Below are 13,455 nucleotides of genomic sequence, written 5' to 3'. Positions count from 1 at the left end.
TAAGGTTGAAGTCGCTTATATTTTCGTTAGTATCTTTGATTGCTGTCGAGCAAATGCGTTACGCATTCGTTTTCAAAGCTGTACAAAAGTTGTCCACCAGTCTCGGCAACAAAAAGAACAAAAGTTGAATGTGTTTTCGCCTATAATTTACTATTTATATGGATTTTATGAAACATTTCAATATCACCCTGAATCTTCTAAAAGCGCTCCAATTATTAAAGTTGGATATCCTTCAAATATTAATAAAACTATTGATGGTGTGCGTATATACAAAGTATTGGAAATATTGCCATACAAAATCTTTAATCCTATACGTTAAAAGCATAATGAACTGAACATTCATTATTGTCTCTATATCTTTTGTGGGTAATGTGCTCTATTTCATATATTATAATATATTACAATCTCTTTAAGTACTTAGAACATTGACTAATTCATCATTTGTAACATCAATAAAAAGTAATATTTAAAAAAATAATTTATTCAATAAATTAGACTTGGTATGGTGTTCTCTTTGCGATGTACTCCTTAACTCCAGGCAGAGAGCGTACCTTTGTGAAAAGGGTTTGCACTGTCGGGAACTGTTTCTGGACCTCAATACCAAGGAATAGGTTTGTAGCTTCAACGATACCCACAAACACGAAGTCAGCCCAGCTTAACTGAAAGAATAGAGATATGGTCTTTTAAAATAGTGGCATTTATTTTTTTGTAGTAGGTTCATATTATACAACGCACGCGCGAGCCTTCTGGCTTTGAGAGTGTCCATGGTTGTGTCACTTATCTATTATTGTTTTAAAAAAACCATTAATATGACAATCTAGTCCTGAGTTATAATATTTTTTTTAACTTCTACGTCAATAATTTCTACCTTATTTCCGAAGAATCCATTGTTCTTCTTCAATTCTTTCTCGAATCTGCTGAAGTAGAAGTTGATGAATTCTTCTAAGATTTCCTTCTTGTATGCTGCCTTCTTCACAGGGTCAGTCTCCTTGATGTAGGTAACAACCTCTGTAATAAAAAATGGAAATGTTAGGACAAGTTTGTGCCATAATAATTTGTATCTCTTACTAAAACTCTAAAGACAATTATGTCATCAGCGTCACGATATTTACCATCACAGTACGAGCAAGTGTTAATTGTACACATAGATTGAAACATCCATTGGTGGTATGATTTGAATACGACCTTACGGTTACGTTAATGTGACCAACTTTTTTCGCAAACCGTACCTACTCTTTTTAAATCTTTAACTAGAATAAGTTTACTCTGAAAATACTCATTTATATAATTTAGTTTTGACAGAAATTTCGTTATGTTGTCCAGGCACCAATGCTGCGGTTGTAATGGTATTTTCACTAGGAAATGATTATTGGAGCAGTGAGGAGCAGGCAAGAGCAAGTCGCAACCTTTTGTAAAAACATTACATATATCTCCCGTCTTGACAGTCCAATTTAATATGCAAAATGAAAGTGGTTCGGATGTCGCTACATTATTAGACGAACATCGTCATTTACCAAAAAAATCCACACCGAAGAAAAATATGTTTTTAAAAGAAAATAAACTTTTTATCGCTTTTCTTAATTTTTTTTCACCTATGAAATACTTGCAAAGTGTACTCTTTTTGAACAAAAAATAGTTGGTCACCTTAGTTAAGTAAAGCCCTCGAACCGCTAGTGCAAAACTACTTATTTTATACTGAATTAATTATGTGTTACTTACTTGACCAGTAGTCGTAGATGTTGAGCGCGACTGCGTCGATCTCAGCCTGTTCCCAGGCGTCAGCAGGTAAAAGATGGGCCTGGCTGGCGATGTAACGAGCGATGGCCAAGGACTGGTTCAAGGTTTTACCTCCCTCTTCGTACAACGGCAGTTGACCGTATGGAAGGACTGTTAAAATATACGCCTTTGTTTTTTGTTTGTGGACAAAAAGTCTTAAGATATTCATAGAATTGATGTACCTAAATCATCATAATAATGTGCATTAAGTGCCAACTAGAAGATAGTTCGATTAATAATAGTAGGTAAGTACTGTAGATATTTACTAAACAGCTTTTCTCTTACAAATTTGAAGGGCTAAACTATCGCTAATAGCATGCGCCATTAATTTTGTACATACGTCATACATATAAACAACCATCGATACTCACAGTCCTTAACATGGGGAATTGGCCATTTTTTCACATCGTATTGGACATCTTCGAACTTCTGTCCAGCGTAGTGCAACATGTACCTTATTGGCTCACCGAGTCCATTCACGTTGAAGTAGTGGAGTTTACGAGCCATGTTGCAGTTGCTTGCACTAGTAATACAATACAAATAATTTTCAGCTCTTTATTTTATAGGCGAATTTGTTGTGAGTTAACGCGGTATCAGTTGAGCAAGTTAGGGTTTCGTAAAATTACTAATACTGTTAAAAATTTATGTTTCTTCTTCCTATCCAGTGCACTCTTGACAGAGCGGTCGTGATCACTATGAAGTAGTAGTAATAGAAGGGGCAGATGTGATGCGCTTCACGACGTTTCGCTATCGTTGCCTATAAGAGGTTATCCTGCTGCACTGATTGAGAGAGTCTCCTGCGGCAGACTTGATTTGGTCAGTCCAACGCGTAGGTCTAGTGCCTTCCACCTTCCCCTGGACGACAAGGCGGCAAGGTAAGAATGTATGTTTATTAACACGAATATTACTACCAGCAACCCAATCGCCTAGAAACAAAGTCTATATTAAAGAAAAATGCTAACATTCTGCGACGACGCTATGCAAATGCTAACATTCTATCTATTTACAAAATATATAATGTGTATATTTTGGCAATATCATGCAATTTTAGTTAGTTATCTTGCGAAAATATGTACGGAACACTAATTGTATTATATTGATTTCTGTTTATATATTTTTGTTTCTGTGACCTTCAAGATTAATCAGCTTCTTTAATATTGTCAACAATATTTTATTTAAATAATTCCGATTTGAATATTATGGCTAAAGTTTTTATAGACTTCTTTATTTCCCTTAGAACTTAATTAACTAGTTTAACATCATGGGATGTACATAGTAAAAGGGCGTCACTTCAGACTCATGAATACAGACTCATCAGTTCGATATTCGGCAAGACAAAAATTGTTATCAATACGCATAGAAAGATGATTTGTAATGAGAAAAGCACGGCTCATGTGTTAACAAATCATAAGTATAAGATACCCAGGAACATTTCTACAATTTCGCTCTTTCCACTAACAAAGTGTGAGCTGAGGGCGCAGACGTCGATTATTGGTTGGGGAGCGGCGAACTAGCTATTTTACTCTAGAATATGGAAGTTTGATGACAAGTGAGAGGGGAAGGTCATCGGCAAAATTTGTTGCAGAGTTCTATCTGTAAAACATCAGAAAACCTAGTACCTAGCTGTTTAATGTAAAAATCTTCAAATCTAGTTACATTCATACTATTTTTATTCATAACAGTCAAATGATGTTGGATAAGAAATAGAAGAATAAAATCAGATTTGACGTTTAGTGTTTAAACAATTTTTTTTTTAATTCGGTTCCCAAATTTGCCGCTCCACCTTAGGCTAAATCTGCCACCTTAGACTCCAGCCTGCTCGTAAAGCCGCCACTAATTTCAATAAAATTAGCCTACAGCCAAATGTGACAGCCAGAGTTACGTGTCCGTGTTAAATTTGCATTTGGCAGATATATTATGTCCAAAAGTTAATATTAGATGTAAATTAGTAAATCTATTGATACATTTTATAAAATTGTACAAACAGTTCGATTTCAATATGTACCTACAGGTAAGGTCAAGAGTTAATCAGCGTTATCACTAACAATAATACTTTCTAGAAATGTCACTGATAGTTGACACCTTGAGATGGAAAATTTATTTGTTGCTAAGTGCATTTATCACTGGCTTTACGCGAGAGTGCAAATAAAGTAATTGTACTTGAAAATGATCTTAGACATCTTATACAATGAAAAAATAAACGGTGCGAACTGCGAGGACTGTTAAAACTAGGCCTTTAGGGCTATTTTAATAAAAATAAACTATTTTGAAAAATCTATGGTACATTCGACCGTAGCCTTCGCAAGGGTACTTCAAAGGCATTATTTCAAAAACAAAAAAAAAAAAATGTTTACCTACAGTCTTCGTCAAAAACTCCCGCTTTTGGTGTTGGAGTTAAAATTGTTTATCTGTTTGAGAACTTTAATAATTTTGAGGAGCTAACATCAGCTAAAAGTTATCTATTATATTATCACAAAGGACTAAACATAGCATTCTAGAAAAGCTTGCGTGTGACACAGATAAACGTTACGATAAGTATAGTCTACCTTTATTTATTAGACCTATTATTCACCGATAACAAGAAACAGAATTAGGGCAAATTGATTCCATTCACGGCTGCATTAGAGTCTATAATGTTTCCTTTGTTTCCAGTCTTTTGTGATAAGAAAATTATACTTAAGGAATAGTTCAAATAAAATTGTTCTCCAATAATTAGTCCGGACATTTTGCGTGCGTGTTTGTTTGTTTTTATAATGTTTAAAATTCAACAAATCATAGATTATAGATTTAAAAAAGAAAACCGTAGACAATTATTCGTGTTTACTGTTACTGATTGTTTCTTTGATCCATTCTCAAAAATACAATTTGCCAAGCAAAATGTATAAAATATTTCAAAGCTTAGTTCTGAAGCTATTACAACCCTCCTGATGGATTCAGACGCCCCTAAAGACACTCAGCACGTGATCAAATATGCACCCTTGCGTTTTTTTATCTCTTATATCTACAACAACACAGATATACTATACATTGCCGTGTTTTAAGACGACAAACATTAACGCCCCGTCGACACTGTTCAATGTAATGGAACGTTGCTTTTTCGTCGCATAAAGAAATGCTGTTTATCAAAGATGTTATCGAATACTGTGGGGATGTTCCGCATTACAATGTGGATAGAGCATTGTAGCTTTTATGAAAAGAGTCGGCTTTACTATATTACAGTTTGGACATTGACAAATAATGCGATCGTCTGTATCGCAGGTGGCGAGCAGTTTTCACACGCTGCTGTATGATTATTTTTTAATTCATTCAATTTAGTTTGAAAATGCGCCACATTTCGCAAAGCGAAATCTATTCTAATAAAATTTACAAGTTACTTTTGAATGTTATCAATAGCCTAGATGTAATCGATGAAGGGTTTTCAATGTTTCTTCTGGCTTAAATATATTTTTTATATGTGTAAAAGCAAATAACATCTGATAAACAAATACCTTTTAGCTGACTTGAAATGATTGTTGATAGAAGAGACGCCTCGCGAGTGCGTTGTTGGCCTTTTTAGAATTAGTAATTTTGTTTTCGATATGATGAAAGCTACTTTGGATAAGTCGCAAAATTTAACATTTATTAATAGAATAATGAAACTGTAACAAAAATATGTAAAAAAATAAACTTATTCTATACCTATTGCCAAAATGTTAAGCAAAACAATAAGAGCGTTCCTTTATTATCCTGCTATAATAAAGGTGTGATTTTTATATGCCTTCCTTCCTTAGTAAACATTAGTTCGAATAATGGACTCGAATGGTTACTGTTAAAGTGCAATTTATATTAAATTTGTCAGATATATAAAATACATTGTATATATAATACGTACCATGTAGATAATATTAAAAACAAAGTTTATCAATAAAAGCCTAAACCATACTACGAGGCCTTATCTAAGATCGTGGTTATATTTAAAAATACATCAAAGTAATTGATTTCGAGTAAACCTAAAACCATACGGACTAGGAAATCTTTTTCCTCCCTTTTTAGACCTCGTTCGGAATTGAGAATTGTTTCAAAAGTGAATATAGTGTCAATTTAGAAGACTCATTACTTATAAAGATTACCTACTACTAAAAGAAATATAAAAGCTGCAAATATGTGTCTGACAAGGTGGTCAAAGGTGATAAAAAACAGACAATACATACAATAAAATGTGGATTTGTTGCATCCCTACTGAGGTAAAACCTTAATCCAATGAGCTCAATCGCGACAGCCCTAACTAGATATGCGCGTGTCACGCCAAATTTTAAGCTGAGCTTATCGCATTCTCTCTTACACAAAGGATTTCAAAATCCAACACTATTTTGTGAATAATTACATTGTGCATTTCACGTCAAATTTACCGTATGGGTACGTTGCATCAAACGGTAAAGCTGTATACCTACTAGGTATTATAAATTCCTCAACATTCCTGAAAAAATATTAATCTCTGAGTTGAATTGGAAATATGAGTATTCATTTCATAATATTAAGAGACTTTTGGGCAGCAAAGTTTGTCATAATCGATCTACAAATGAAGGTATGTGGAAGTATGGTGTACTGATCCTCCAACTTAAAGGTAATGTGCTCTACCAGTTCAAAGTCTGACTGGCCGGCCCGAAGGACCCAAAGGCTGAGGGACTCGAAGTTCTATTTATCCTTAGCCGGAATAAGTTCGTTAGCGCCTTCAGGGTATGACGACATCGCAGTGATTTGTAAGCGCAGATTATTGGTGTCGCTACAGGTATCTTTTCTGTACCTAAAAAGAAATAGGGATGTGGTCGTAGGTCAGACCGTAAGGACTGACTTCGCCAGACGCAATTTGCAAGCAGACTTTATATATAATAAATTAAACAGGCTGCTTAACATCTACCCGCTCACCGTCTACAATGCTAAGATACGAGTAAAGGATTGGCTTCTGAGCATACCTTGCGCAGTGTTAGAGATGCTTCTGAAACCTAGTATGTAGTTACTCACTTTTTCATTCACTCACTGACTCACTCGCTTACACATTTGCACCTACATACTCACTCATGCACTCAGGTGTGTTGATAATAGTTGTAAAGTAAATTAAATAAAACATGTAATTAGATTTTATATAAATATATCTTAAGGAATTATATTTAAGTTTGTTAAGGAAGAGCTGGGAACCCTGACACAGGTATATCTTACTTAAAAGGGTTCCCAAATCTTCACACATTGTAGCGCATATCTACTTGAAATGAATAAATACATTTTTATTTTTTTTATTTTATAAAAGTATGTATATTACATAAATTTTGATAGAAATCGTAATAAATCTTTTCCTTATGCGGGCTTAACAAAAGCTTTGGATTCACGTCCATCTCCGATATTAGTTGGTACTAGCTCAAGTAAAATCAATTTTAATCTCGTCAACTTAGTTGGCTCCAAATCGGAAAATTGGCAACGCAATATCGGCACACGCCAAGCCGCATTTGGCTTTGTCGAACTCTATCTTTTCTAGATACTACTGTTTAATTGAGATTAACATTCAAATTTGGCGTGAATATGTCGCAGCTGTTTACTTTAGAATGTGGATTTCGTTACAAATATTTATGCCTGACGCTAATGGTACAAATGTTTTAAATAATAATTGCTAATAAAAAATGACAGGCGCAATATTTTTTCGAATTGTTTTAACTGCATTGCGATATTCATAATATAATATGTTGATAGTGATCGTCAAATAAAATTAGTAAGTTAAAATTAATAGATATTTCAACTCAGTGCACGTAGATACTTATTTCGTTTACAAATAATGCTATATTTTAACGACTAAATAATAATGCTTACTAGAATTACTAATATAAATCTCATAGTTACAATCTTCATCTAATTAAGATAAACTATTTCAATAAAATATTTAATAACTCGTAACTCAGCTTGGTTACTGTAATACTTATGCAAAATTTGTATTTGAGTGGCCCAAAAAAGAATGATAATAACGGAAGGTTATGAGAAAGCCAGAAAGAAAATCGTCGGACTTGCGCAATAAAACCTAGTAGGCATTACATAAATCATTGTCCTTCCTCCGTAATAAATGAAAAAGGAAATTCGGAAAAATATTATTAGGAATGCTTCAAGTTATAAGCAGTTAACTAAATTTTTCCGGAAACTTAGATATGTTTCATTAAAAGTGATTGATTTTGTATTTAATTTACATTTTTAACGACATAGCCTGATTTTCCGCTTAAATCGCTTCCACATGTATAATAATTTTGACCGAGAACCTGTGGTCTCGTTTTAAAAGGATTTTTATATTTAAACCTATTTTAAATAATAATTATCTTTAATATAAATGTTAATTTTCTTCTTGTTTATTTTTTAACGAGTATATATTTTGTCTGCTTTTTGGTATCCCAAAGGTCTGCCCTGCGATTCTGTAACTCACTTTTCGAACTCACACAGCGGTTTCCGCATCGGAGGTCGCCTTCAAATCAGTCGTGAAGCAGTCATTTTATGATTTGGCATTCTAATAAACAATAAACTACAAGCTCCCACCTTTTCAGAATCGCAGAGTTACAGAATCGCAGGGCTGTTTTTGGTTTGTCATTTCTTTCAGTATTTAATGCAGTTACCGTCATGAATTAGTGTATGTGGTAAGTGTAGACATTCATTAACATCGCCTCTACGACACTCATTCTAACCCCATTAGTCAATGTAGCATTATTAATATCCCACGCATATTTAACCGCCCAATACGTAGTCCAATTAGGACATAGAATAAAGATATACACAGTAAATTGTTGCCGTTTATATCCATTTCAAGAAACCTTCAAAACCCCTAAATTACACCAATACTTCAAAACAGGGTCAATGGGCTACGGGCTAGGTAATTTGACATAAATCCGTAGAGGGCTATCGACACGCCTCCCCAAATGTATTGCCATCGGAATTCCTTCGCAAAATTTATTTTATCACGTACAAAATCCTAATGTTCCCTTAATTTTTCATGGACACTTGCCAAATGTAGTAAATAAAATCATTGCTGTCGGAAATGGATGAAACTCTCTTCATCCATTTCCGATCCTTCTTTCTAGCTATCAAATGCGATAATATTTATGGTATTCAAATCATAAGTACCTACACGAGATAATTTGGACGTGCTAATTGCTGGAGCTAGAGCTTTTCAATTCAATTATATATAATATAGTTACTTCAGGTGTTAAAACGTTTTTATTTCTTTGTTTGTCGTTTGTATTTATTGTATTTTTTTTACTCCAGTTTATAAGGAATTTATAATTTGTACTGTGGTGCTCTTCAGACACAAAGGTTAAACCCTTTAGTGATTTTTTGGTGTTTTCTGTAGTTTTTGTTTATATATTAATAATATATAAACTAAGCAATAATAAATAAATTAAAAATATATATATTTTTGTGTTCTTTAGTTCATTAAGGACCTTATCTAATAAACGCGGTTTCTACCCAATCATAGCTGGTAGATAATAAAGGGACTGATTTAGTTTTTATAAATAGGTGGGATTTAAAAAACCAAACCTGTGGCGATGGCTGCAACGTTTTTAGGTCTGGGCTTCAGATTTCTGTATCTATTTCATGTTCATTTGTCAATCTAATAGGTAAGTAGGTGATCAGACTCCTCAAACCCACGCCGGCGTCTTTTTGGGTCGAAAGCAAGCCGGTTTCCTCGCGATGTTTTCCTTCACCGTTCGAGCGAATTTTAAATGCGCAAATAGACAGAAAGTCCATTGGTGGATAGCCGGGGCGTTCGAACCTACGACCTCAGGAATGAGAGTCGCACGCTTAGCCACTAGGCCAACACGGCTCAATAAACAAGATTAGTATATAAAATATGTTAATGTTAGTATAAACAGTTGACTAACGGAGATGTTTTGTAAATGTCGTCGCTTCGAACTAAAAACTAATATAACGGTGAGTTACAGAGTAGGTGAGTTATAGATGCAACCAAATGAAAGTTTTATCCTAATAAGAATCGGCAAAATTTTGTAATGTGTGTAGTAGTTTTATTACTATGAAACATTGCATAGGTTTTGCTGGAAGTCAACATTAATTGTTTGGTAATGACGGAGCAATAGCTGATCTAATATTTTTAGTTTATAAACTTTTATTTGTTTCATACTCTGTGCCTCTGGTTGTTTGTTTGTTTGAAGTAAATTTATAAAAAAGTTAGAGGATATACCAAGAATATTACTATGATTCCATGTGTATTCGAAGCTTACACTTTTTCGACGCATTTTTCTTGTAATGTTATTGTTTTAAATATGAATACGTCGAAACCCAGTCATTATTGGAAACACTCTCGCATTGATATAATTTTACGCTCATATGCTAGTGTCAGAGATTTGTAGAGACTTAGTACTCGTACTTAGTATTCGATCATACTTTCCTGTCGGCTCAAAGGCCCCAAGTGGCTGATATTGAGAAGTTGTTTGTTAATACTGAGACTGTTAAGTCGGAATAACCTTGTTAGCGCTATGATGATGATATTAATTTATCCCTAATGGGAAAGGCAAAGGACTTTAGTCCATACGGCCAGGTCTCGTTCTTGGTAATAATTGGAGAATTTTTGTAGTTTTAAAGGCCGAAGCCACGTCGTACATAGTTAGGAGTCCATTATCCTTGTTAGCGCAATTCAGGAATGACGTATGTAGACGTCACTGATTTCTGATCCCTGATTCCTGACAGTTATTACATTTTAAATAAACAACTAAGAACTGTATTCATGACAGAAATTTGGTTGTGACAAAATTCATCTATCGCTAGTCCCCACACTAGGGAGTCCCTGTGTTGTGGGTAACTAGGTAACAACTATTCCGTGATATATGGTGCATGTTTAAAACAATTTTAAATGATTGGTGCTTTTATTTAAACTATCTATATAATTTAGTTTATTAACCAATATGCATAAGCTACTAGACAAGACTAACATAGACAGACTTTGACATTTAGACTTAGGCAAAACTAAAAAAAAATATTGACAATCTCTGTAAGTAACTGCTCTGTGTATACCTCTGTACGTAAATGGAGAGCATTAGTTAAGTAACTGCATTTTACTGCGCATGAGGCTTGAGAGCTTTTTATTAAAATTAACGTTAGCTTTTACCAACAATTACATCGGAAAAACCCAATTAATTATGAGTGTTACGTAATTTAATTTATTATTCACTTCCAGCCATTTGCTTTTAAATAAAGTTAATATTAACGTTTCTAATAGAATAGACATATTATTTTATTTGTCACTTACTTACTTTTCCTGTTCTCAGACCTTAAGAGAATGCTCGCTGGTGAAATTTTGAGCTGATGACGGGGTAATCGCCCAAATTATGAGGCTACAGACAAATCGTAATCTAAAATGGTATCGAAGAATTGTATGACCGCTATAATCGTTGTATCGCTCTCGAAGCCAACTATGTATATTAAATAATCAAATCAAATTCTATTTAAAAAAGGTTTTTCTATTAGCCTACCTAATATACTAGCTCCTGGCCGCGTCAATATCGTTAAATAAGTTTTTGACATCAATAAAATTAATATTGAGGTATAAAATCGTGTTTATTTTATATTAACTTCAATTGAATTTGCATGTACTCAAAGTGCTTTTAATTTATCCTAATTGCTCTCTGAAAATGAATAAACGCTGATATGTTTATAAGTAAAAGTGAGATTGTGGGAAACATTCAGAGTCGAGACTTGCCAACGATTTCGAGTGTCGTGTTCGAGTTCGAGACTCAAAACTCTGAACTTTACCCTAAGAGTCAGATTCAGTAACGAGACTTGCGGACTGTGATAGCAGTATGTCAAATTTTAATACATTATTGATGTACGGGAGTCATGACTCATACTTACTTTGCGTTAAGTCAAAACTCTGAACTTTACCCTAAGAGTCAGATTCAGTAACGAGACTTGCGGACTGTGATAGCAGTATGTCAAATTTTAATACATTATTGATGTACGGGAGTCATGACTCATACTTACTTTGCGTTAAGTCAAAACTCTGAACTTTACCCTAAGAGTCAGATTCAGTAACGAGACTTGCGGACTGTGATAGCAGTATGTCAAATTTTAATACATTATTGATGTACGGGAGTCATGACTCATACTTACTTTGCGTTAAGTCAAAACTCTGAACTTTACCCTAAGAGTCAGATTCAGTAACGAGACTTGCGGACTGTGATAGCAGTATGTCAAATTTTAATACATTATTGATGTACGGGAGTCATGACTCATACTTACTTTGCGTTAAGTCAAAACTCTGAACTTTACCCTAAGAATCAGATTCAGTAACGAGACTTGCGGACTGTGATAGCAGTATGTCAAATTTTAATACATTATTGATGTACGGGAGTCATGACTCATACTTACTTTGCGTTAAGTCAAAACTCTGAACTTTACCCTAAGAGTCAGATTCAGTAACGAGACTTGCGGACTGTGATACCAGTATGTCAAATTTTAATACATTATTGATGTACGGGAGTCATGACTCATACTTACTTTGCGTTAAGTCAAAACTCTGAACTTTACCCTAAGAATCAGATTCAGTAACGAGACTTGCGGACTGTGATACCAGTATGTCAAATTTTAATACATTATTGATGTACGGGAGTCATGACTCATACTTACTTTGCGTTAAGTCAAAACTCTGAACTTTACCCTAAGAGTCAGATTCAGTAACGAGACTTGCGGACTGTGTCTCCCATATGTCAAATTCCAATACAATATTGATCTACGGGAGTAATGATTCATACTTAGTTTGCGTTAAGTCAAAACTCTAAACTTTACTCTAAGGGTCAAATTCAGTAACGAGACTTGCAGACTGTCTCCCGTATGTCAAATTCCCATACAATATTGATGTACGGGAGTCATGACTCATACTTAGTTTGCGTTAAGTCAAAACTGTAAACTTTATTCTAAGGGTCAAATTCAGTAACCAGACTTGCGGAATGTGTATCCCGTATGTCAAATTTTCATACATTTTATTGACGTACGCGACGCCTTGGCATTGAATCTAGTTTCTGAATTCCTCTTACATCGTAAGTTACTATAACTAATTAAAATGTTTTTTTAATCTTTAAAGAGTTTTTATTCTAAGGTTTGTTAGTCAAACAAACATTTTAGTGACAACAGCAATAATTTATTCTAGTTAGAATACAAGTTTGTGTTTCTAAAAACCTTATCTGTAAGACCCTAAAACGATCCAGGTATTGTGAGGAATTTTATATTTCGATACATATTCAGAGTTTCACTTGATAAAAATACGATAACATTTAAAACAATCGATGCAAAACAGTTAAATGCATCTGTTGAATTTCGAACAAAAAGCAATTATCATGATTTATGTGTCATATTGAGTAATAAATTAAGTGGAATTACACTTAATTTATTGTCTGCCTTATGGATAGTTCAATTTTAACTGTATTTTTTTAATTTAAAGTAGCTACAGTACAAATAATGAGCTGCATAGTGCATAAGTAATAAATAAATAATAAGCCTTACTGACTTGGTACTAAAAAGTACGCAATAACAAAATAGGTTCCCAAAGGTTCTTATTTTTCGTAACTAGAACTAGGCATAGGAGGCTGACGAGGGGCAAACGAGCTTGCGGGACGACCAAAAAGGGCAGTCTTCGCAGCCCATAGACACCCATTTTTAGTGGGT

General features: G+C 34.1%; 1 protein-coding gene across 1 annotated transcript; it reads right to left on the bottom strand.

Annotated features, from left to right (window-relative positions):
* Positions 1–465: 465 nt before the first annotated feature.
* Positions 466–2,323, bottom strand: LOC125057786 (glutathione S-transferase-like). Its single transcript, XM_047661681.1, has 4 exons — positions 2,148–2,323; positions 1,720–1,887; positions 869–1,008; positions 466–659 (listed from the first exon to the last, which is right to left on the bottom strand). The coding sequence occupies exons 1-4, from the start codon at positions 2,281–2,283 to the stop codon at positions 492–494; spliced, it is 612 nt and encodes a 203-aa protein (XP_047517637.1). The 5' UTR covers positions 2,284–2,323; the 3' UTR covers positions 466–491.
* Between the last annotated feature and the right edge of the window lie 11,132 nt (positions 2,324–13,455).

This window comes from Pieris napi, chromosome 17 (genome assembly GCF_905475465.1).
Source record: "Pieris napi chromosome 17, ilPieNapi1.2, whole genome shotgun sequence".
Lineage (NCBI taxonomy): Eukaryota > Metazoa > Arthropoda > Insecta > Lepidoptera > Pieridae > Pieris > Pieris napi.
This window is presented reverse-complemented; position numbering and strand designations above follow the sequence as displayed.

What these genes read in the sequence shown, in the direction of transcription:
- LOC125057786 (XM_047661681.1), bottom strand. Translation starts at nt 2,283, where the DNA reads ATGGCTCGTAAACTCCACTACTTCAACGTGAATGGACTCGGTGAGCCA. An exon ending in AATTCCCCATGTTAAGGACT is followed by an intron (nt 1,888 to 2,147) that starts GTGAGTATCGAT and finishes ATATTTTAACAG; the next exon opens with TCCTTCCATACGGTCAACTG. An exon ending in ATGGATTCTTCGGAAATAAG is followed by an intron (nt 660 to 868) that starts GTAGAAATTATT and finishes CTATTCTTTCAG; the next exon opens with TTAAGCTGGGCTGACTTCGT.